Source organism: Schistocerca americana, chromosome 9 (genome assembly GCF_021461395.2).
Source record: "Schistocerca americana isolate TAMUIC-IGC-003095 chromosome 9, iqSchAmer2.1, whole genome shotgun sequence".
Lineage (NCBI taxonomy): Eukaryota > Metazoa > Arthropoda > Insecta > Orthoptera > Acrididae > Schistocerca > Schistocerca americana.
The window spans coordinates 200511646-200538133 of NC_060127.1; the positions used below are offsets into that span (position 1 = coordinate 200511646).

The window sequence follows — 26488 nt, forward strand, 5'->3', positions numbered from 1 at the left end:
ATCACGCATTGGCTCTGCACACAATGCCTGGCTTACTTCTCCACCATGTAGACACGTACCTTCAGCCCATTGCCCCCAGCCCAGCCTTCTGCTGGCGCCGCGGCATGTAGCTTGGCATTGTTCTGCTGGAGACCTGTCTCGACAATGGGCTGCATTGTCTGCCCTGTACGGCTGTGGGCCTGTTCGGCAAGATTTACTGAGGGATGAGCTTGGCGCCAATTGCTTCCAACTCCCAACATGCCGTTTCTACGAGCTAAGAACCATAAAAATACCTCAAGCTTTTAGCGCCCTACCAGGCTCCATCAACATCTGCTCAGGCTGTTAACTTTCTAAAGTCTGGCTGAAGGTGCCTCAGGTTGTAATAAAATCTTTGATAATTTTCCGTATGAGGAAAATAGGTGAGAGAGTAACTTGTCCTCTCTAAACATACACTCCTGGAAATGGAAAAAAGAACACATTGACACCGGTGTGTCAGACCCACCATACTTGCTCCGGACACTGTGAGAGGGCTGTACAAGCAATGATCACACACACGGCACAGCGGATACACCAGGAACCGCGGTGTTGGCCGTCGAATGGCGCTAGCTGCGCAGCATTTGTGCACCGCCGCCGTCAGTGTCAGCCAGTTTGCCGTGGCATACGGAGCTCCATCGCAGTCTTTAACACTGGTAGCATGCCGTGACAGCGTGGACGTGAACCGTATGTGCAGTTGACGGACTTTGAGCGAGGGCGTATAGTGGGCATGCGGGAGGCCGGGTGAACGTACCGCCGAATTGCTCAACACGTGGGGCGTGAGGTCTCCACAGTACATCGATGTTGTCGCCAGTGGTCGGCGGAAGGTGCACGTGCCCGTCGACCTGGGACCGGACCGCAGCGACGCACGGATGCACGCCAAGACCGTAGGATCCTACGCAGTGCCGTAGGGGACCGCACCGCCACTTCCCAGCAAATTAGGGACACTGTTGCTCCTGGGGTATCGGCGAGGACCATTCGCAACCGTCTCCATGACACCGTTAGGCCGTCTTCCGCTCACGCCCCAACATCGTGCAGCCCGCCTCCAGTGGTGTCGCGACAGGCCGGAATGGAGGGACGAATGGAGACGTGTCGTCTTCAGCGATGAGAGTCGCTTCTGCCTTGGTGCCAATGATGGTCGTATGCGTGTTTGGCGCCGTGCAGGTGAGCGCCACAATCAGGACTGTATACGACCGAGGCACACAGGGCCAACACCCGGCATCATGGTGTGGGGAGCGATCTCCTACACTGGCCGTACACCACTGGTGATCGTCGAGGGGACACTGAATAGTGCACGGTACATCCAAACCGTCATCGAACCCATCGTTCTACCATTCCTAGACCGGCAAGGGAACTTGCTGTTCCAACAGGACAATGCACGTCCGCATGTATCCCGTGCCACCCAACGTGCTCTAGAAGGTGTACGTCAACTACCCTGGCCAGCAAGATCTCCGGATCTGTCCCCCATTGAGTATGTTTGGGACTGGATGAAGCGTCGTCTCACGCGGTCTGCACGTCCAGCACGAACGCTGGTCCAACTGAGGCGCCAGGTGGAAATGGCATGGCAAGCCGTTCCACAGGACTACATCCAGCATCTCTACGATCGTCTCCATGGGAGAATAGCAGCCTGCATTGCTGCGAAAGGTGGATATACACTGTACTAGTGCCGACATTGTGCATGCTCTGTTGCCTGTGTCTATGTGCCTGTGGTTCTGTCAGTGTGATCATGTGATGTATCTGACCCCAGGAATGTGTCAATAAAGTTTCCCCTTCCTGGGACAATGAATTCACGGTGTTCTTATTTCAATTTCCAGGAGTGTATCAATATTGAAATGCAATGACGGGCTTGGCATACAGCAAGATTTGCTGGATGAACAGCGGTGATGTCTGAGGACAGATAGAGAACTTGTGCAGGCCATAGTAGAAAGAACCATATGTAGGATACCTGTCAATATAATCATAGGCACAAGAGGTTCTGTGAACGTAATGAACGTAAAGAAAATTTCTCAGGCCCAAAAACTGACGACGTTATGGGTAAGAAACTGTAGGACGACAGGTGCTATTGGTGCCACATCGCAACTGATAAAATACCAGGTTCACGTTGTAATAATGGTAGGAGAGGAAGCTATTAAAAGCACCTTTCTCTGAGGACTCTCGGTTGAATGTATTCTGAGTTGCGAGTTTCTGTGGGAGTTGATAGCGAATATTGACCTATCCAAAATTGACATAAGCTTCAGCAAAGAGTCACTGGTAATGAGGACAACGGAATACATGGCAAATACCGCCAAAGTATCTAAATTACGCGTAGGGGGTCAAGTGTGTTACAAATCTGCAATGCGATGTATGATGAGGGATACTGCTATTCAGACACTGAGGAAAATAATTTACTTCAGGTGGAAGAGCTGATTACCTCGAAAACACGAGACTCATAATACCTTACTAGTAGCCAACAAGTCGAATTTGGTCAGCTTCTCTAAAAATACTTAGAGGTCTTTCCCGACAAACCAGTATGTAACAACAACTGTACATATGATAATTTTTTCTTCTGATTTTCGATAAATTAGTGTAAGCAATGTTTTGATTTCATTTCTTTTTCTTTTCGTGTCATTATGTTAAAGAAACTGTAAGCAACTTTCGATTTGAATATTAATATTTATGTCAAATTTCAAGCAATGCTATAACAGAATTGAAGTGTAACCCATGTTGAATCTATTGTAACATGTTTAAAACTGTAATTGTGCGCCTGGTCCATACGTAGGCAATGTATTAGGATATGTGGAATGCAAAACCTTTGGTGAATACCCTGTCTGTAGGGGAGCGGTAAAAGGTGGATGGTAGGCGAGCGCGGGAAAATACACACGGGCGCTGCACGGCATAACGGGCTCAGCAGTAATAGTCGGAGTTGGGCATCGGTCTGAGAAACACGCTCTGGATCGAGGAGGCTCTCCTGGAAAACGTGATTTCATTGAGCCTCGGATGTGCCGTTTCCGACGACTATACAGCATGGCTATATTCCATAGGCACTAAATGGAAAAGGATTGCGACGCTAAGAAGAAGCAAAGTGCCGATACATCAAGAGCCATAGCTGTGATTGTATGTGTGCTGTGCGCCTCGCCATCTCGCCGCCCGCCAACCGCCGCATCGACACGAACAGGTTGAAACATTTACTACTGTATTCGTGTGGACCAGTGTTAATTTTGTTCCTGACTGTTCAATAACAACTTAACTTTTACCAGAATTGTCCTATCATTTAATTATCCTCATCAATAACCTAGACAGGGTCCTTTCCACATGTCGTGCAATCCGAGTGTCCCGAAATGAAGATTTAAAGTTTATGTTAATAATAATTACCTGCAGACCTATCTATGCTAGAATGATGTTTAAGGAACTTTATTGTTAATGAATATACAATAAAGAACATAGGACTGACAAAGTTGGAAGATAATGTTGAAATTGGTTTGGTAATGAAGTATAATTAATTTGAGATAAAAATAATGGTAGTTAAATAAGCAAGAAATAAGACAAAAAGAGTAGTAATTCATATATTGGAAACCTTGAGTGCTTAATGAGTTCAATAATCAAAGAATTTCAATACGGTGACAATTACAGTTTCAGGGTCCCCCCCCCCCCCAACCCCCCTCTTCTTTTCTATTCATTTAAATTCTGAAGTGTACTGAACTGATTTGACCAGCAAAGTTAAAGTCAATATAAAAATTAAATTTATCAGTGTTTTACCCTTCTTAAAATTTACATTGTATGTGTGTTTCAAAAGTGCTATTTCTAGGGTAACCTATGCCCGATTTCAGTCGGATCAATAGACAAAACGCAGTTTGTAGTAATCATTATAGTGTAATGTTGTGTATGTATAGCTTGTCCAAATTAGTACAGAAAGGGAAAATATTAGTTCAGTAGATTTTCCTGGTTCTAAAATTTACCATATAATGCAGTATTACTACGTGTTGTTACGCTTGTACGTACATCCACTTGTACAAGGAAAAAACTCACTTAATGCCTAATTAGGCTGGCGACCATATTATTAACAATTGGTAGCATCTGCTGTGTATGTTTCTTGCCCGTCCTAACGTGTAGTTGCACTTTAGACTTGCTTGACGTATCATTGTTGTTACTGACTGGGTGTAAGTCTGATTTTGCCTCCATTCAGGTACACGCGGTCAACATATTTACTAAAATCCTTTCTTATAAGGTGAAGCCCGTCAACTTACCATAGTACAGGCTTTAAAGAGTTAACGTACGCCCGAGCGTAGACGTTACAAGTATCATCAAGGGACACAAGTACAATACAAGGGTGATACCTCACAACACTTTTGTCATGCCACTTACTCTGTACCGTGGACCAAGAAGGAGTCAGTCACCAAGAAAATAAGGAAAAAGGTGAATGGGGAATAATAGAACCTTCCTTGTCACCTTATAGTAGTCCTTTAGTTGCTGTAGCTAAAGCCAGTGGGAATATCCATCTGGTTTTAGACGATAGAGACATAAATAAGATAACTGTACTGCTTTGCACCAAACTGGAGAATCTGGAAGAGCATGTACAAATATTCTTTTTCATTAGATATCTAACATCAGTAGATTTAAACTCATTTTAAACGCAGATTCCATTAACTGAAACTTCTAAGAGTGTACATCACGCATATTTTGTGGTAGAAGCTACCACTTTGGAGTATTACCATTCAGTCTGAACGTTAGATCAGATGTATTTATAAAAGTACTTGATACAATGCTTGGCCCAATAGAGTAACATTATACTTAGATGAATTACTTATTGCCACCCCAACATCACAAGAGCATGTAGAGATCTTAGAAAAGGTACTGCAAAACTGTCTGGAGCAGGTATGACTGCAAGCCTCGATAAATCAAGGTTTGGCAGACACCAAATCAAATATCTTGGACATGTTATTTTGCTCTTAGGCATCATTGCTCCTCCTAAGGAAATGCAAGTGACTGAGGAATTTTCTCAGCCAACAACAAAGAAGCAGTTAAAGGCTTTCATTGGCGCTGTGGTTTTTTTTTTTTTTTTTTTTGCATTTTGTGCCCAATCAAATTTTGAACAGTCAACAGCTGCTGAGATTACTAAGCAAAAACGCACCGTGGATGTGTTCAGCAGAAAGCCACAGAGCGTTTGCAACAATAAAACAAGCCTTGTTGGAAGCAAACCTGCTGTACCACCCAAACATGACAAATGAGTTCTGTATTGCAGCAGACCATATTCACATGGGCTAGGATGTTGTCTGTTCCAAGTAGAAAAAATGAACAGTTGCTAACAAATACAAGCAATCGGTTTTGCAAACCGAGTTCTCACAAGTTGTGAGAAATCCTAATCATTAATGGAGTTGGAGCCTTAGCGGTTGTTTGGACCACCAAAAGATTCCATTTTTACATCCACAGTAAACCAATAATAGTATACAGTGATTATAAAACTCTGAGCTTTTTGCTTACATGCAAAATTGTACATGACACGTCGTCCCAGTAGGCTCTATCCTCACAACAGTAAGAACAAAGAATAACATGTATCAAAGCATATGACAACTTAGTAGCAAATCCTTTATCACACCTACGGCGCGGTATGGATGACCTTACTGATCTGATTTAACAGGCTTCTAGGTACTTAGGGGTCAAACACATAGGTAAAAGTCGTTGCAGATGTGTAAAGACATGGCCGAATTGCAAAACTCAGATCCGACTTGGAATTAGGTAAGAACATTCTTGTCCTAGGATCCTGTGTGAGCCCTAAGCGGGCGATGTAAAATAGAAAATTCAGTCCTTTTCCATAGGAGGGATGTAAACACAGATGTGAGGTGCATGCGTACATCACAGTCGTGCATGAAATATTTCATCTAGTGCATACACATGACTTTGGGGCATATACGAATTGATAAGTGTGTGACAGTCATAAAAAGGTAGTGTTGTGCCAATGACCTCAAAAGACAAGCACAAAGCATAAAACGAACATGTGAAATATGACAGAAGACGAAGCCCATGAACAGATCAAATAAGAGATTACGGCGACGCGGAGCAGACCGTGTACGACCGCAGCAGTGAACGTTTGCAGAACGCAGTGTACCCGCGAGCGTCTGCGCTCTATGAATTTACCAATAAAAAATTTTGCGTCGCGCAAACCGAGGCATGTTCAGTAAATTTGGAAGATGTGTGAGAATACATCGCCAAGCCAAATAATCTTCAGAACTGGTCCTGAACAAACAATAATAACTTATAAGTTAATTAGTGTGTAGTGATGTACTTTAAACATTTTTCATAGACACGCATGGCGGAGCTGCACAGTCGAAAGCAGTCGAGGCAGCGACAAGTTGGCCGCATCTGCTACACAATCGTCGCCCAGAGGTTCGAGTTTGACCCTGCGCTCGTGCCGGGCGTTTCTCAACATCTACACCGAGACTACAACGTCGAGGTAGCAAAACTTCGCCTACATCGTTGGAAACTTCACACGAAGGGAAAGATCTCTGAAAAATTGAAAACATTTCCATTGTATAGTTGGAAAGACAAACTCTTCAGAGAAAAAAATCAATGCTTGTAGCCAAAAATAATTATGCGGTCATGTCTGACCTGTATATATAAATAAAATGTTACCATAATAGCTCTCATTGAATGTAATGTTTTACAAATGCCACACAAAAGTAAAATCTGAGCAAACTGTGAGTGGAGATAGGCTCTTTCCTGTTTTTTCGAGCCGTTTTTCCTGTGTACTGCGCCCTAATAAGAGGCCACAAACTTTCTAACGACTCACTCTAATAAATCTCCAGTCCAAACAAGTGTCGTTTATAGGAACAGCTGCAAAACTGTGTACTGTCAAGTAACCTTAAGAATGCGCTGCAATAGTATACACAATCAAAAGTAGCAGCAAATACTAGTTTATAAGTTTCAAAATTGCAACGTGTAAGAAGGTAGATATGATGAAATTACACGCAATTTTTTATAAGATGAACATTAACCAGCGAACTACATAGATGTTACGTGTAAAAATCTGTGAACAATGATCGTACCATGAATTGTTAGCGACTAAGGATCATGAAATATTATTTATGTGTGTGTGTGTGTGTGTTATAAAAAACAGGGACTCTAAAGGAATTCCCTTTATAGGATATATTCAGATGTACGTATGGCCATTCCAGGTAGCAATATAGCATCCCCATGGGAATTTACCACGAACATTCTTGTATTTGTGACGAATTAATGAACTGAGGAACTTTAATAAAACAAACTCTGTACAATGTAATAACTAGTGGAAAAGAAAATCAGTGAACATGGGGCATAAGATTGTTAATTCTACGACTGATATTTAATGCTTTCATTTCCCAGTTTTAATGGCACTGTGTCAAATAACGGAACATTTACAGCAATTCTAGCAAGCTAGCAATTCTAGCAATACACATTTTACACACATAGTGCAGTTATCCTCTATATCTGTACAGCGCCCGAAAAAATTATGGTATGCCTGCACTCACACAGGCTATATGTCTCGATTCTACTCAGTCCTAGGAAAGTCATCGAATCAGCGCTTCTGGAAGTGTCGATGTAGTAAACACACAAATCGCATCCTGCGCCATACAGAATCGTCCCATTTACATCATTTGTGCATATACTACGAAGACAGACAGCACCGTCTACACTCCTCGCAGCACCAGATATTTCCCTGCGAGGTTTGGCGGCCACCCACTCTCGATGGGTGATCAGCGCGCCCTCAGCGGACCGAAGTCACTCTCAGAACTGTTCTACAAATTCGGGCTCGTTCCCCCTCGGCGCAAACGCGTTACTGGTTTTGGTCCGGACCTGCTTGCTTGCTTGCTTTTCTACATCCATCTCCAGACTCTGGAATACATTTAGTTTCACGTGCTTTGCCATAATATTACGCCATTTTCGCGGTACTTCTCTATATCGAGCACACAGCAGTAGCCTCCCGATGGCTCGCGTCAACATAATTTGCGAAGATATAGACTGGAAATTATTTCTCTACGAACCCTAAACTTCATGGAGGTGGAGCGTGCTGTAAACCACTCAGTAACTAGAAACTTATACCGCCTGTGAAGACCTTTACGTGAGAATTGGAAAAAAATAGAGGAAACTGATATTTCCACTCATGAATACCGATACTGTTGATGTGTCAGATTCCAAATCACCCCTATAATTTACAAAGTCAAATAAGGGCTTACTCTCATCTCGAGAACCAGCAAATGTGTCTTTCACCTGCTAGACGCATACACCACAATCGATGTTCCCTCAACTAAATTAAGGCGCGAAATGTGCAGAAGCGCTCAACTGGACAATATACATGGAAGGGAATAACGGTCCAGCGCATACACACGTCCATACTGAATCTTGTCACGTTTACACGCGATCACGAATGCTACACAACAGATACTAAGTATTAGTTAGCTATTCAGCCGTCTACAACAATATTGTTAACTACATTCCTACACTCCAACGGGCCTCTGCATTCGGACGGCTCCTACAGTTAATGGGAAACGTGAATCATTCCTGCCAAAGGTCACCATCGCTGCATGCCAAGGACTCATAGACAGAATCGTCCTCATATATATTTTATCCCTATACTTACAACTAAATGGTACGATTGAGGACTCAAAAAATGGCTCTGAGCACTATGGGACTTAACGTCTATGGTCATCAGTCCCCTAGAACTTAGAACTACTTAAACCTAACTAACCTAAGGGCAGCACATAACACCCAGTCATCACGAGGCAGAGAAAATCCCTGAACCCGCCGGGAATCGAACCCGGGAACCCGAGCGCGGGAAGAAAGAACGCTACCGCACGACCACGAGCTGCGGACTTGCGGTCTCAGCTGAATGACATTTGACAATGAGCAGAGTATCGGAAATACACCCAGTTGACAGCTGCGGCTCTGGAAATAGAAATATCGGTACCATTCTTATGACTTGACATATTCTCCCCTTTGCTATCACAGTACTCCACGTCAAATCCATACCTTCCATAAGAATGGACATAGTCATTTCCTTTGCACATGTCGGAACAGAATCACATACATTATAAGCCTGATGCTCAAGGCGAACCTATCACGCACTCCCTACTACTAAGTACAATACTTCGTCAATAACACATTGCTGCCGATACGAAATAATACTGACCGAAAATCAACGATGGGTGGACGTGTCTCTTAAGTTTTTCTTGCGAGTGTCAGAAGCTCTCCTGTGAACCTTGCAGAAGTTCTGCAAGGTTCGCAGGAGAGCTTCTGTAAAGTTTGGAAGGTAGGAGACGAGGTACTGGCAGAAGTAAAGCTGTGAGGAGGGGGCGTGAGTCATGCTTGGGTAGCTCAGATGGTAGAGCACTTGCCTGTGAAAGACAAAGGTCCCGAGTTCGAGTCTCGGTCTGGCACACAGTTTTAATCTGCCAGGAAGTTTCATATCAGTGCACACTCCGCTGTAGAGTGAAAATCTCATTCTGGAAGTCTTTTAATGATTACAGCCACTAGTGAATCATATTTCTGGCACTCTGATATCTCGAAACGAGTCCCCTTTCTCGAACCTATCTGCTACAGTAAAATTCCTCGTTTTAGATAGCCTCTATGCATCCTGCAACTGCCCCCTCAGACTCTGCGCTACCATCCCTGCAGCTTTGCGCACATGATCATTCCAATGTAAGTCAGAACTGCGTAGCGGTCAGAGGAAACTATATCTACCACCTTCTGCACCCTGTGTAGAAACAGACGAAACTGAGCTACTGGGACAGAACTCTGTTCTGACCATTCGTTGGAAACGAGGCTTGCTCCCGCAACACGTGGTAGAAGAAGACAGTATGGGAACTGGGGGGAAGGACGTGGATTTTGCTACTGCACTGTAGTGCTTCTCCACTCCACACAGAGGTAATGTAGATCCACGTCCATCAGGGTCCATTCACGCCTATCACCCCAAAATTCTATCATTGTTATTCTATTCCATCGACCAGAGAAAAATTACAAACTATAAAAGCTCCACTAACTTCATCCGATAGAGAACTCGATAAGATTTTTACCGCATCTCTTTCCCCCCATATTTCAAAAACAAATACCGCATGTGTGCCGGCTTCCTATTAAATATACATGTATTGATCCACTGCACAGAACGGTTTAAAGTTTCATCACCTAAACTGTAAGATGATGACCGTGTCCCACAGACCATACTGTAAGTCGCAAGAGACGCATGCTGTGACCCTGAGTCTTTGTTTGAACATTGTGTTTTTTCTGCTGTAACACTCTTTGTACACTGCCATACATTTTATTTTTCCACCACTACTTCGAGGTCTGTGTCAGGTTCTAAACTGACATTTAAACGTTCTGATGCATTGCCTCTCCCAGAAAATTAGACGTCACATAGTGTAAATCATCTTGTTACTCCTGCTACCATAACACACCACACACACTGGATGATTTGAAATAAAACACAGTTACAACATAAGGACACTGGAAAAGTTTGGCGGCGTTGTGGAGAATTTCCAAACTGACGTCCAAAAGTGATTGACGAGCTCTACATTCAAACTCATCTCTCACAGTGACGGAGTAGCTGATGGCTCTGCATTCCATTTCGACTGATTCCCCACATTGCAGTTATGTACGTGATCGCTGTTTCGGTGCTTTCCATCCGCAGAAAGTGTTGTCCCTCCACAGAAACTCTTTCTCCAACTCAAACAAGCGATGTCAGTCAGTCATTATGTGGGAACCAACAGTGTACCAGTGGATGGATGGGGTGGAAAAGACACCATCAATGTACTCTAATAATAAGCATCACATTTGATAGTGCAATTTTACAGTAATTACAACACTGGGCAATGCTGCGACAGCATGTTTCCCCAATTTCAACATCATAGCTTTACTGTCCCCCTCTCTACCTCTCGAGTATTTTTGCGAATGTAGATAGCGAGTCGCATATTTAGCTTTCATATTTGTTTTGCAGTTTGATTCTTAATTTTTTCCGAGTGTTTGTGCGCTTGCATATTTAATTACATAAAATCCTTGCGAATTCTCGTATTTGAGAGGAGTAATATTGCTTATTGATAGCCGTATAATATAAATTCGCGGAGTCGTTAGATATTAGCAGTAGGATGGATAGGGTGTGTGCGTGCTGTGTGCGGGCGCAGGAGGAACTGCCGCGGTTCGCGAGCAGTTGAGCGTGCTGTTGGCCACGGTCAGCCGCCTTCAGGCTGCTGCCTCGAGGTGCAGCGACGGCGGAGGGTCTGGCGCGTCGCTTGAGACACCCCAGGTGTCGCTTGCTGCGTCCGCGAGGCACCTTCTAGTGTACCCGGCGCGTTGGGACCGCCCTCACCTCAGGGTGAGTGGCGGACTGCAGCGCGTTCGGGTCACTCGAGGTGGAGGGCCAATGTGGAGGCTAGCCGGCTGGCCTCACCCGTTCATCCTGTCAGTGGGCAGGTGGCCGCTCCTTCAGCAGGGCCCGAGCAGGCACACGGGGGCAAAGGCTTGCTGGTTATTGGGAGCTCCAACGTTAGGCGGGTGATGGAGCCCCTTAGGGAAATATCGTACAGAGCTGGAAAGAAATCCAACGTAGTTGGTCACGTCGGCACCAATGATGCCTGTCGCTTGGGTTCTGAGGCGATCCTCAGTTCGTGCAGGGGGCTGGCGGATTTGGTGAACACCGCTGGTCTCGCACGCGGGGTGCAAGCAGAGCTCTCTAATTAGCGCATCGTTCCCAGAGCGGATCGGGGTCCTTTGATTTGGAGCCTAGTGGAGGGTCTCAACCAGAGGCTTTGTCGACTCTGTAACGGTCTTGGCTGCAGGTTTCTAGACTTACGCTGTTGGGTGAGGAATTGTAGGACGCCCCTAGATAGGTCAGGGGTGCACTACACAAAGGAAGCGGCTACTCGGGTAGAAGAGTACTTGTGGCGTGCACATGGGGTTTTTTTGGGCTAGGCAGTAGTGCGAGGTGTTCTGATGAACACTCACCAGTCGACGCGCAGGCAGGGAAATCAGGACGCACTCAGTGTAAAGACACTTCAGCTATCAAGATATTAGCAGTAAATTTTCAGTGTTCGGAAGAAAGTTCCTGAATTTACTGCCCTCCAGGAAGCGTGTGGCGCGCAAATTATTCTCGGGACTGAGACCTGGCTGAACCCTGAGATAGGATGTTCTGAAATATTTAGTGAGGATTAGAACGTGTATCGGAAAGACAGATTAGACACCATAGGAGGTGCTGTCTTCATTGCAGTTGACAAAAATATTGTGTCTACTGAGGTCGAAGTAGAGTGTGATTGTGAAGTTATCTGGACACGTTTAACAGGGCTACGGGAAATAAAGTTAATTGTAGGGTGTTATTACCAGTCACCAGGTTCCACCGTGGCAGTTCTAGAATCATTCAAAGGGAGTCTACATTCTGTACCGCAGAAGTACCCAGATCATGCTATACTAGTCGGAGGCGACTTCATCCTACCTAGTATAGACTGGGATGTCTATGGATTCACTACAGGTGGTACAGACAAGCCGTCGTGTGAATTACATTTGAACACATTATCCGAAAACTGTCTTGAGCAGCTAAATCGACAGCCAACGCGTAATGGAAATATTATACAGCAGACCAGACCTCATCGACGGTGTCAGTGTTGAGACAGGGATTAGTGATCATGATGTTGTCATTACGACTATGGTTACGAAAGTTAAAAAGTGGGTCAAGAAGGCTAGGAGAGTATTCTTACTAGAAAGAGCAGATAAGCAGTTGTTAGCACCCTCGATTCCCGGCGGGGTCAGGGATTTTCTCTGCCTCGTGATGGCTGGGTGTTGTGTGCTGTCCTTAGGTTAGTTAGGTTTAAGTAGTTCTAAGTTCTAGGGGACTGATGACCATAGATGTTAAGTCCCATAGTGCTCAGAGCCATTTTTTTTTGTTAGCATCCCACTTAGCAAATGAATCGACTTCATTTACTTCCAGTACGATGGACGTGGAAAAATTATGGGCAAATTTTAAACACATTGTAAATCACGCATTGGACACGTATGTGCCGAAAAAGTGGGTTACGGACGGAAAAGACCCACCGTGGTTTAACAGCGGCAGCCGGCCGGTGTGGCCGTGCGGTTCTAGGCGCTTCAGTCTGGAACCGCGTGACCACTACGGTCGCAGGTTCGAATCCTGCCTCGGCCATGGATGTGTGTGATGTCCTTAGGTTAGTTAGGTTTAAGTAGTTTTAAGTTCTAGGGGACTGATGACAATAGATGTTAAGTCCCATAGTGCTCAGAGCCATTTGAACCATTTTTTTTTTAACAGCGCAATTCGGAGAATGCTCAGGAAGCAAAGGCAGTTGCACTCGCGGTGCAAGAAAGATCGGGAGAATGAGAACAGACAAAAGTTAATAGAGATTCGTGCTGCTGTAAAAAGAGCGATGCGCGAAGCATTCAACCACTACCACCGTCATACCTTAGCAAATCTTGCTGAAAACCCACGAAATTCTGGTCTTACGTAAAATCGGTAAGCGGGTCGAAGGCTTCCATCCAGTCACTCACTGATCAGTCTGGCGTGGCAACGGAAGACAGCAAAACGAAAGCTGAAATTTTAAATTTAGCATTTGAGAAATCTTTCACGCAGGAGGATCGTACAGACATACCGCCGTTTGAGTCTCGTACAGATTCCCGTATGGAGGACATAGTGGTAGACATCCCTGAGATTGTGAAGCAGCTGAATGGGTTGAAAATAAATAAATCGTCAGGTCCTGATGGGATTCCAATTCGGTTTTACAGACAGTACTCTACTGCACTGGCTCCTTACTTAGCTTGCATTTCCCGCGAATCTCTTGCCCAACGTAAAGTCCCGAGCGACTGGAAAAAAGCTCAGGTGACGCCTGCATATAAGAAGGGTAGAAGGATGGATCCTCAATATTACAGACCAATATCCTTAACATCGGTTTGTTGCAGGATTCTCGAACATATTCTCAGTTCGAATATAATGAATTTCCTTGAGACAGAGAAGTTGCTGTCCATACATCAGCACGGCTTTAGAAAGCATCGCTCCTGCGAAACGCAACTCGCCCTTTTTTCGCATGATATCTTGCGAACCATGGATGAAGGGTATCAGACGGATGCCATGTTTCTTGACTTCCGGAAAGCGTTTGACTCGGTACCCCACTGCAGACTCCTAACTAAAGTACGAGCATATGGGATTGGTTCCCAAGTATGTGAGTGGCTCGAAGACTTCTTAAGTAATAGAACCCAACACGTTGTCCTCGATGGTGAGAGTTCATCGGAGGTGAGGGTATCATCTGGATGGTCCCAGGGAAGTGTGGTAGGTCCGCTGCTGTTTTCAATCTACATAAATGATCTTTTGGATAGGGTGGATAGCAATGTACGGCTGTTTGCTGATGATGCTGTGGTGTACGGGAAGGTGTCTCTGAGTGACTGTAGGAGGATACAAGATGACTTGGGCAGGATTTGTGATTGGTGTAAAGAATGGCAGCTAACTCTAAATGTAGATAAATGAAAATTAATGCAGATGAATATGAAAAGAATCCTGTACTGTTTTAATACTCCATAGTGTAGTGCTTGACACAGTCACATCTATTAAATATTTGAGCGTAACGTTGCAGAGCGATATGAAGTGGGACAAGCATGTAATGGCAGTTGTGGGGAAGGTGGATAGTCGTCTTCGGATCATTGGCAGAATTTTGGGAAGATGTGGTTCATCTGTAAAGAAGACCGCATATAAAACACTAATACGACCTATTCTTGAGTACTGCTCGAGCGTTTGGGATCCCTATCAGGTCGAATTGAGGGAGGACATAGAAGCAATTCAGAGGCGGGCTGCTAGATTTGTTACTGGTAGGTTTGATCATCACGCGAGTGTTACGGAAATGCTTCAGGAACTCGGGTGAGAGTCTCTAGAGGAAAGGAGGCATTCATTTCGTGAATCGCTACTGAGGAAATTTAGAGAACCAGCATTTGAGGCTGACTGCAGTACAGTTTTACTGCCGCCAACTTCGCGGAAAGACCACAAAGATAAGATAAGAGAGATTAGGGCTCGTACAGAGGCATATAGGCAGTCATTTTTCCCTCGTTCTGTTTGGGAGTGGAACAGGGAGAGAAGATGCTAGTTGTGATACGAGGTACCCTCCGCCACGCACCGTATGGTGGATTGCGGAGTATGTATGTAGATGTAGATGTAGATGACTGTGCAGTACGTCCATTCATTGTTAATTGTTGAACAAATACATCATCTAAGTATATCAGCATCTCAAGCATAGTGCTTAATTTACGATCTAACTCTGTGCTGATGAGTGTCACAGAGAATTCTTACAGTCTTGGGGTAAGATTAGAGACTGAAAGAGCCGTCACATTGTCATTGACCAACTCGCCCTGCAGCATCGTTACCAATTTAATCTGCAGTCTACCAGAAGTGACCGCTACATTCCACGTCTCGTGAATGAATGGATCTAGCCAAGGCCTCGCCCATCCAAGTACACAAGATTTCTCCAGATACACTCATGTCAAGGGGTTAGCACCCCTTATCGGTGTACAGTAACAAATTTGAAACTGTTGTGATGAAATAGCACAGGTTTAAGAAGAACAAGAAAAGGGTGATTTTTATGCACGATGGAGCTCCAGACGGAGGCAGTTCGAAGCATTTTACGTAAAGCAACTACTTTATCAACTCTTAAAGTATTGTTCTAGAGTCTAGAATCTGTACCCGGAAGGTACTGGTAAGAGAGATCATAAACACATGCACTCCAAAGAATCCAAACTTAAAACAGGCTATAATGTTAAATCGCTTGAGTTCCCGACCTATCAGTCGTGTGGAACGCAGCGCTGTTAATATTCCAGTGTAAGAAGTATATTTCCAGCGCATGACATACATCCTTCTTGCAGGGTTCTCTATCATTCACTATGGTATCGAACCATAAAACGAGAAAACTACTTCCTTAAAACAGCGGCTCTGTGTGATACATGCACAACATAGCTTTCCAGAGATGTATAGCGTCCACTGACCACATCCGATCACAATTCACAAATTATACTATGCGCACATCAGTCCTATATAAAATGATCGTTGGTTACGGAGAATACCTCTTACAAAGAAAGTAAACAGCACATCTGCCAAGCAAATGTATACACAGAAGATTGCAGTGTCTCACAAACACTATCGCTAACTTAGTTATGATAGTGAAATATCGATTTTACACTTAAGGTGCGGCAGGGAGATGGAGTACATCGCATAAATCTTCGTTTGTTTAGAGGAATGTGTCACGTTTCGTCACACATGAGATGGAAGTCCTCTAATGACCGAGAGGTTTACTGTACACCATCACAAGTAGACACTGCTCTAAGACCCACACAGAACAAGCGGTTGTATACGAGTTGAACGCAGGCTAGGTCACACATCTGATTCATCCTGACAGAACATCAGCAAAAAAATGGTCAAATGACCTGCAAAAACTTCCCTCCTCCCTCTCTCTCTCTAGAAAGCATCATAAGTCTACCATTAAATCGCACCTCGTTACAACTCCATCTCAACCGACCAATCCATCCACTCCATGTCGTCCTTTAACGCAGGTGCAAGTGAGTTTAGAGGCAGATGTTGCTCTGCCTTCCTGAAATAGCGTCAAATACAGTAGTTAACTCGCGTGTGTTACCTCAATAGACAAGCAGTAGAATGCTGCCTCGACGAAAAAAAGTGACTGTTTCCGTGGTTCCCTTCGCGTCCATGTCGATGTTTTCTCGAATACCTCTTGCTGTCGGATGCTTGTTTCCATGTGCAAATTGTTCTGCGCAGGAAGAAGACACACAAGTACTTCCTCAATTTCCCCACATTCCATCGATTTGGCCGACAATTAGGGTGTCATGAATTAAAAAAAACTTCTCCAAACATGTGAAGAATATCGATTTAATTAATGTGCATAAATTATTTATATCAACATGGTGTTAGTGGTACAGTAGTTAATGGAGGGGGGCGGGGGGGAGTGGGCATCAGTGTGTGACATGTAGCGGAACAGAAGGTTATGTGCAAAAAAGTATGTTAATTCGCATAATTATTATGTAAAACGCAGTACAATAGTTTAAAGGGGTGGGTGACAGGGAAGAATACGTCAGAAATGGCGTTCAAAAGCATGTGAAATTCGAAAAGTGTAGCAGAAAATGGTGGGAGGACGTAACTAATTTCTTAATTTGATTTCAAAGGGGGTACAATAATTTAAGAAAATGGGGGTGACATGGGAAACCAGTTAACAGAACAATAATTTAAGTGCCAACAAAGGGCCAAACATTAGGTTAAGACATACAGACTACTGTGCCGTATATTAGGTTATGCAACATGTTTGCTCCATGTAATTACTTCTTACAAGACCTACATGTTTCCAAACAGCGTAGAATGACGAGCAAAAGAAATCCGACCCACACAAACTGATTTTTTCATAAATAAACAAAGTACACTTGAATTTCCTGTTATGAGATCCTTCCTCTTCACCACCAGACCACCATCTTCGATTATGTCACGGAAGGGACGACAGTGTCCTCCGATGGCAGTACTGTGTACTAGGTCAGTCGGACTCTGGACCTTTTGGAAAACACACTGGATGGAATTACTGCTTCAAATTGTTTAAATGAACAGTTTCCACACATTGTATAAATTGTTTAAACAAGATTGTATAAATTGTTTAAACGATACTCCATACACAGCAATTGATTTCCCTCCAAATGACTGATAAAGTGAGCCTATTTCCCGCCAATTTCCGGGAGGGAGGCTGGGAGGGAATGGGGGTTTACCAGAGGGGTATGAATTTAATTAAGTATTCAATTTATGTCCAGCTCAGGCTGAGTCCTCTTCCTGGCAATCGCTAGGAAGAGGTTGTGGTCAGGGGACATAGGATAGTGGATGTAGCCCAAGTGACATATCTTCCCCTGCCATTTTCTTGGGTTAGTAGAGATAACTGTGATGTATTGCATTATCCTGATGGGCTTTGAATTTCCCTCCATTTTCTGGGCGAGGAGAGGGGAGTGGGTGGGGTTAGGCTAGTGGAGGTAGCGCAAATGGCCTTTTTTCCCGCCATTTTCTTAGGATAATGGAAGTAGCTGTGGTATGTTGCGTTGTCCTGATGGAACTTGAACTTCCTGCCATTCTCTGGGGGGAAGGGAGGAGAGGAGGAGAGGAGTGGTTTACCCAGTGGGTGAGAGGTTAATTAATTGATCAATTTAATTATGTAGTCAATCAAATTGATAAGGGTGAGAGGGTCGCCTATTCCAATAACTCAGACCTGAAATTGTACCTGTAGCAGCAAAGAGGGAGGGAGGCGATATGGGGAGGGAGGGGGCAGGGGGAGCAATGGGTTAATTACCTGTGAATCAAAGGAGAACAATCACTTGGCCCCTGAGTACATAGCTGCCCCTGATGTAGGCAACTTGCAGTAACGAAATCCACTGGCATCCTTGTTACCCCACCAGTAACGTCTTGCTGCATGTAAAACGTCTCAATCATTTGCTTTGCAGAGAGTGCATCCTTCACTGGGCCAAACATATGGTCCTTTTTTCTTTTTATGCTCTTTTGTTAGGGGGCGACGAACTCAGTAGGTACATAGGTTTCATTACCTCAGCTGGTGGACAAGTGTGTCCGCACTAGCAACAGAGATGTCCAGTTAAGTGGAGAGGTGTTTGACTGTGATCCATCGATCACCTCAAATGATAGTGTTCAGACATTCGTACACTGGAGATGCAACTGTGTGCTACCAGCTGGGACGAAGGAGACCTGACAGGTCTGCACGACCATGTTGCGATGATGAAAGACGCCTCGCCCATCAACTCACCGTGCTTCTGTTCACTGCCAGTTCTCCAGAGATATTCCGCCTGCAAGTACGAATCTATGATCTGGTTTGCTGCCAAATGAAACTCAGTGACAGCTTTATGCTTGGAAAACACTTCCATTATAGACATAATTTTGAAGCCTACATATAGTTTCGCTACTCATCAAAACTTTATGAAACTATAGAGACCGAAGTGAGGATATTCTACGATGTCCCACGACAAATTCCACATTTTCTCAATCGATACTAGCCTAGAGAAAAAACATTGAATTATTTATTGGACGCCACTCGTGCATCACAGGGTGCAGCCAGAGTAGCAATATCAGCGACGAAACAGGGAGGCAGAGCTATTGCAGCGTCGATGGCATGGTTCCTTCACATCTGAGCTACAGGCGTGTTGTGACTCACGCGATCAGAACTGATGCACTATCAATGCAAGTAGGCACCAAGCCAGTTTACATAATGCACCTTTTTTAAATTAAAGGTATCACAGTTAGCCAATTGCTAGTCTCGAGAAGCGACCAATGCTGGCCACCAAGTTTACAAGTCTACAAATCAATATCAGTGTACATGGCTCAATCAGTCACTGACTGTTATGTTGTTAGCTGTGGCACTGCTGTTGGTGCCAAGTCCAGTGATGTGTACTTAATACTTTTCAATCAGTGGGCCACATGCAGGGTCTGCTATCTGCTTGTGCCTCTGGTTTCCGTCCAGTCCACCATATCCTGTGTGTGTGAACTTCTTGCTGCTTACCTTTGCCCTGGGCAGACTCTGCTGTTGTGAGCTGCCCCTTCTGCATGGGTAATCAGCGTGACCATCCACGCCTCGACTGCCCCATCTGGGCTGTAATGGCATCAGGTCGGTGGGATCGATGTGATGTTCCTGCCCCGCTGGGTCAGCGCTTTTGCACTGCCACTGCCTTCGCCACTGCGCCGCCGGCTCGTGGCCCTGCACCATGTGCTGGCTGTGCAGTCTTCTCTGGCTGGGTGTGCACTGCTTATGTCCCATGGGCGTTGGTGTCATGGGGCATCGTCACGACGAATGCCTTCTGAGTAATAAATGAATGAGTTTTCACTGTTTCTCTGGCGTACCATCCAGAATCTAACAAGCACCCATTCACCACTCTACTGCGACTTGTGATTTTCTGGCAGCCTGACCACGTTATACCTGGTTCCGTTGTCCACCGTAGAGGCATTCAACATAGTCGTTAAAATACAAATCTTCCTCTTTCACCATAATCAACCCCATCTTACATACTGACCAACAGTACAACCTTGTGGCACAGAGCGACTCACATGCCAGGTGTTTACATACTGAAACAATGCCACAGAGACTCGACAATGCCCCCACTGCCAAGAAGTGTGCGTGGCTTACCGAGTGTTCTGAAATGTCAGACTCGCTGGCTAGCGTGTGTTAACAAAAGATTATGAGTTTAAAAAGCACGGTACCTCTTACGTGTTGTCGAACACTTTCTGCAGGTTTGTCGATGGTTGGGGGGGGGGGGGGGGAGTATATAAGTGGTCGCTGGTTGTCAGTCAGGGTCATCACTGGCTGACATAGAGCCACGTTGTTGCCTTCGCAACTGCTGCTGAGAAGTTCTGCTGCCTCAGGTGCTCCACATACGAGTATCACAGCGACGATTCATCACTGCTGCAGACCGTAACAATGAAATGAGCAACAGCACAGCATTCTGATGAAAGGTTTGTAATGAATAATATCCAGGAAAGTGGTCCTGAGCTTGTGATAAATGCAACGCGAAAATTACTGTGGTCTTTCTTTACTTCACTGTACGATGGAAAAATTTTCTGTGAGAATAAGTCTTGTAAGTGTTCACTCCAGTAAATCTATACGCGAGCCAAGCTGGTGTACCTACATCATTTATCTGTTACTGACTGCAAATGCCATATTCATGTACAAATGTATTTAAAATTAGTAACGTGTATTAGTTTCACAGCGTCTGACTGCAGACATTTCCACCGCCATCAATGATATATATTATGGAGAAAAGATACAGCAAACTGTTGCACCTACCTCTAGTTTCAGTCACACTGACATCTGCTGACAGTAACAAATTAATAATAGAAAAGCGTAGGAGATCAGGTGCCGTGTTACATTAGAAAATACACCGATTTTTTATCAATGTTCACAAGCAGACAGCACGACTTAGTTATGAAAAGCAGATTCTGTGAAGTCGATGGAATAAATTGCTACAATATTAGTTACTTGAAAGACTTACATTGTAGAAAGCATTTATGGAAAGTCACAGAATAAGATGTTGATAGTAAGTTGTCGTGGTAGACCACACTTTTTACTCACTGAGCAGAAGCCTTTGAACTTGTTTCCGGCACACAGCGTACTTTCAAGAATGAAACCTGGTCCGTAGCCCTCCTCGCATACTGAATTGGGAACAACCGTCAACTCAGCATACTGAAGAGTGTGAGGAATGTATCCGTCTGTAACGAAAAAACTCAGTCATATCATACTGGTACATCTTCACGAACGTGAGCATCCTGTTACTGTACCTTTCAGTATCAACATAAAATTAGTTAGTAATATCCATCCAAGATACTCACAGTTTAAGGATCTTTGCAATATTTTTTGCAATAATTTGTGAAAGCTGTTCAATAGTTTACCAAACTCAATTTGGCCAGTTTCTTTTATTACGGCAGAGACTGAATCAGTTTGCATATCATGAATAAATCACATGTTTTGTACATAGCTACTCACTAATGTAGGGACACCACAGATGATGATGATGCTTGGTTTGTGGGGTACTCAACTGCACGGTCATCAGCACCCGTACAAAGTCCTAATTTTTACACAGTCCAAGTTTTTTCGCAGTCCAATCTAGCCACTGCCACGAATGCCGATAATGATGACAAAATGATGAGGACAATACAAACAGCCAGTCCCTAAGCAGAGAAAATCCCCATTCCGTCCAGGAATCGAATCCGGGACCCTGTGATCCAGAGGCAGCAACGCTAGCCACTAGACCACGAGCTGCGGACGACACCGCAGTGAAACATACTACATTTTATTATCATGTATATACATATTAGTTCGCAGCAAGTTACATGACATTTGCAACACTTACCTTAAATGAACTGAGGAACTAAGATGTTATTCCTCTTGACACTGTAAGTAATTTACGTCTGATCAAAAATACAACAGTGAAAAAAAAGGAGTGTTCTAAAACAAGCAGCTTCAGATAAAATGAAAGTTGTCTTTGCTAACCCTAGCCGTTTTCTGTTACTAGAGATGGATTATTGTGACAGTGTGCTGTGCTGCTTGTACGAGTAGGTAGAAATTTTTTGAGGAACAATAAAATAAATACTTTTGAATATTAAGTTTCTTACTACAATTTAATAAATGCACGATAAATTAGTTATTTATAACCCTTTTTGTTAGTAGTTATATATGCCAGTAAAGGTGCAGCTACGTTTCTCTAACAGAGAAGTCATTAAAATCATAATGAACGAACACTAATGTTTACCACCGCTGTCCATTTCTACCACACTTTTGTTCATAGATGTTAACCACATAAAAGCCATTTACAAAAGGCCAGAAAAAATGCAGTATGCATTGGTCAGAACATTATGTCCACCTACCTAGTAAACAGTATGTCCACCTTTGACAGGGATAACGGCGGCGACGTGTCGTGGCCTGGAAGATACGAGGCCTAGGTAGGTCGCTGCACGGAGCTGCCACCACACCTGCACGCACAAGTCTCCTAATTCCTGTAAATTCTGGGGAGGGGGCGATGAGTTCTTCATCACGTTGAGTCACATCCCAGATGTGTTCGATCGGGTTCAGATCTGACGAGCCACTGTGTTCCTCGAAGCACTCCATCACTCTCCTGGCCTCGTGGCATGGCGCATTATATTGTTGAAAAATGCCTTCGTCGTGTAGTGATGCACACGGTCTGCAACCAATGGACGACACTCCTTGGCAGTCAATGTGCCTCGCACGAGCTCCACTGCACCCATTAGTGCCAACGTGAATGTTCCCCAGAGCATAATGGAGCCTGCTTGCCTCCATCCCGCAGTACAGGGGTCAAGGAGGAGTTGCCCAGGAAGACGACCGATTCGCGCCCTCCAATCGGAATAACGCAGAAGTATTGGGATTCATAAGGCCAAGCGACGCTCTACCACTACGTGAACGTCCAGTGCCGATGGTCACATGCCCATTTCAGTCGTAGTTGCCAATGTCGGGGTGTTAACATCGACACATTCATGGATCGACAGCTATGGAGGCCCTTCGTCAGGAGTGTGTGGTGCACTGAGCAGCGTTAAAGTCTCATGTTATTTCCACTGGAAGCCTGTCCTGTTTTACCAGTCTACCCCGCCTACGACATCCGACATCTATAACGAGGAGTGGCCACCAGCCCCACCATGTCTGCAACTGGTTTTTCCTTGGTTTCGCCTGTTGGTGAAGACACAACAGCACTCCTCGAACACTCGAATTTCTTGCAGTTTCCGAGATGTTCGTGCTGACAGTCCAAGCAATTACTATCTGTCCTCGGTCAAACTCAGATAGATTGTGTATTTTCTGCATTCTACAGACAGACAGCATGCTCACTAATACTACATGTATGGTGCGTGTGTCTGACTAGCAGTTATTCCCTGCCAGGTGACGCTACTACAGCCTGGATGGGTTCATATTGGTAGAAGGCCGGTGGTCGCAATGTTCTGGTCGATCACTGTATAGTGATACAATGATTTCTATGCTGGATGAACAATGATCCAACGAGTGAAAATTGCTGTAGCAATTACTTAAAGTAGATAAGCAGTATTTATGGAACGTTAGATACCAAAAATTAGATCAATGTGTATTTTTTTTAAAGCCTACCATTTTGCCTTTGTCACATTTCTTTACCTTCTACATACAATGTGCAGAAAGGCAAGTCAGGTCTTCGTGGAAATACAGGATTTTTATAATTGTTGTTGTATAGGCGCTCCGTCTTCAGGCCACGAGTGGCCTACCGGGATCATCAGACAGGCCACGAGTGGCCTACCGGGACCATCCGACAGCCGTGTCATCCTTGGTGGAGGAAGCGGATAGGAGGGGCAGGGCGTCAGTACACCGCTCTCGCGGTCATAAGATGGTATTCTTGAGCGAAGTCGCTACTATTCGCTCGAGTAGCTCCTCAATTGGCATCGCGATGCTGAGTGCACCCTGAAAAATGGCCACAGCGCATGGCGGCCTGGATGGCCACCCATCCAAGTGCCGACCACATGCGACAGCGCTTAACTTCGGTGATCTCATGGGAACTGGTGTATCCACTGCGGCAAGGCCGTTGTTGTTGTATATGGAAAATAAAAATGTAATGTATAAGAAAATTAAAGAAACCTTTGGACAAAAGAGAAGCAACTGTATGAACATCAAGAGCTCAGGTAGCAAGCCAGCAATAAGCAAAAAAGTGAAGCTTGAAGACAGTAGAGAGTAGGTTTTTTTAGTGCAGGTTGCCTACATCAGGGGCAGGTATGCACTCAGGGGCAACCTACTGTTCTCCTTCGATTGACAGGTACTAAACGTATTGTTCTCCTTTGATTGACAGGCAATTATCCTATTGTTCCCTCACTCACTCCCCCTCCTCCAACTCCCCTCCCCCCCCCCCTCGCTGCTACAGGTGCACTTTTAGGTGTGAGTCATTGGAATAGGTTCCCCTCTCACTCTTGTCAATTTGATTTATGCTTTACTAAATTGATCGATTGATTAACCTCTATGGCAGGAAAGTGTCACATCCTCTTGGTGGGAAGTTAAAATTCCGTAAGGACAATGCTACCTCTATTAACCTAAGAAAATGGAGAAAAAATAGGTCACTTTGGCTACCTCCACTAACCTAAGTCATCCGACAGCCACATCTTCCTAGGGATTGGATGGAAATTTGAATTTTGGTGGTAAAGAAAGGCCACTTGGGCTATCTCTACTAACCAAAGAAAAGGCAGGAATGTGCGGGTACTTGAGCTACCTCCCCTAACCTAACTCATCCAACCACCACCGCTTCCTAGGAAATGGTGGGAAGAGAACTCAACTGTGCTGGACTTTCAGTCTTCATTTAAACAATTAGAGGCAGCACTTCCATCCAGTGCATTAATCACAAGGCCTGGAGTCCAACTGACCTAGTACACAGCACTGACACCAGAGGGTGCTGTCATTTATTCCATGATTTAATCCAAGATTGTGGTCTGGGGTGGGGGAAAATGGCAGGAAACAGTGTGTTCGCCACGAGATCTGGGCCTAGTACACAGTACTACAACCAGAGGGCCCTGTCGTCCCTTCATGATGTAATCCAAGATGGCGGTCTGATGGTGGAGAGGAAGGGTCTCATCACAGGAAATTCAGGGGTATATTGTTCATTTTTGAAAAAAATTAGTTTGTGGGGGTTGGATTTCTCTTGCTTATCATTCTCTCCTGTTTGGAAACATGTAGGTCTTGTAAGAAGTAATTACATGGAGCAAGCATGTTGCATAACCTAATGTTCAGCACAATATTCTGGGTACCTTAACCTAATGTTTGGCCCTTTGTCGGCACTTAACCAATTGTTCTGTTAAGCTGTTTTACATGTCACCATCATTTCCTTAAACAAATATACCGCCTTTGCACCAAATTAAGTAATCAGTTATGTCATTCCACAATTTTCTGCTACACTTTTCGAATTTCACATGATTCTGAACGCCATTTCGGGCGCATTCTTCTTTGTCACCCACCCCCTGAAACTATTGTACTGCATTTTACATAAAAATTATGCAAATTAGCCTAGTGTTCTGCACTTATGCTCTTCTGTACTATGTCACCCACTCACACACACCCTCCCTTAACTATGGTACCACTAACACCACTTTGATATAAAAAAATTATGCAAATTAAATAAATCGATATTTTTCAAATGCATTCGGTAGTTTTTTTTAATTAGCAGCATCCTATTGGTCAGTGAAATCGATGGAATACAGTTTAAACAAAATATCGCTAGTAAAAAAAACATGCTGCCACTCGACACCCAGCGCCGTCACTGGCGCCGTCCTCGCTGCTGCTGCTGTTGCCGCCTCCGCCATTGCCCCCAGCCCCAACCGTACCCCAGCTGTGGCTGCCACAGCATCGCTCTGGCATCTGTGGGTCGCCCTCCCTCAGGCTAGCAGATTAGGGCTGCCGCAACCAGGCTGCTGACAGTGGTCTGATTCTGCAGTGACTCCTCCTCTGCCATCACATCCTGGCCCATCACATGAGGTACAGCATACACCTCTGTCCACCTCGCCACAAAACTCCAAGGCCCACTCACACTGATCCATACTCAAACCCCCTCTGGGCAGCATGTGTGTTTACCATTGCTGATGCTATACCTGTGGATAATGATGTCACAGATCGCGCTATAGAAATCTGTTCCAGTACAGCACAGGCTGCTTTCTCCCTACCAATCCTAGCGGAACATATGAGCTGCGTCCAGCCGTGCTTATCTGCCCCAGCATGACTGACACCTCACCGTGAAATGTCTGCGTGGTTACTCACCATCTGAAAGGTTCTCAATGTTATACTGATGCCACCTGCTATGAAAATAAGAGATAAGTCAACCTCTCGGAAATTGTATAGTGTCCCAGAAATAGCTAATGGTCGCTTGTTAGTAGGTTTTACGATGTCTCAGCTTTTCCACATGGAAATTCTTGTCCTAACAGATCCTGTTTACGAAAATAGCGCGGAATACCGACGAATGCATT

The 26488-nt window shown here is 44.6% G+C and overlaps 1 protein-coding gene across 2 annotated transcripts in view; it reads right to left on the bottom strand.

Moving 5' to 3' along the window:
- The window catches only part of LOC124551366 (collagenase-like), a 183521-nt gene that overhangs the window by 54832 nt on the left and 102201 nt on the right, over positions 1 to 26488 (bottom strand). For both annotated transcript variants that reach the window (XM_047126401.1, XM_047126400.1), the window contains one exon: positions 21093 to 21229. In XM_047126401.1, coding sequence (XP_046982357.1) covers positions 21093 to 21229 — 137 coding nt within the window. The remainder of the gene's footprint in view (positions 1 to 21092; positions 21230 to 26488) is intronic.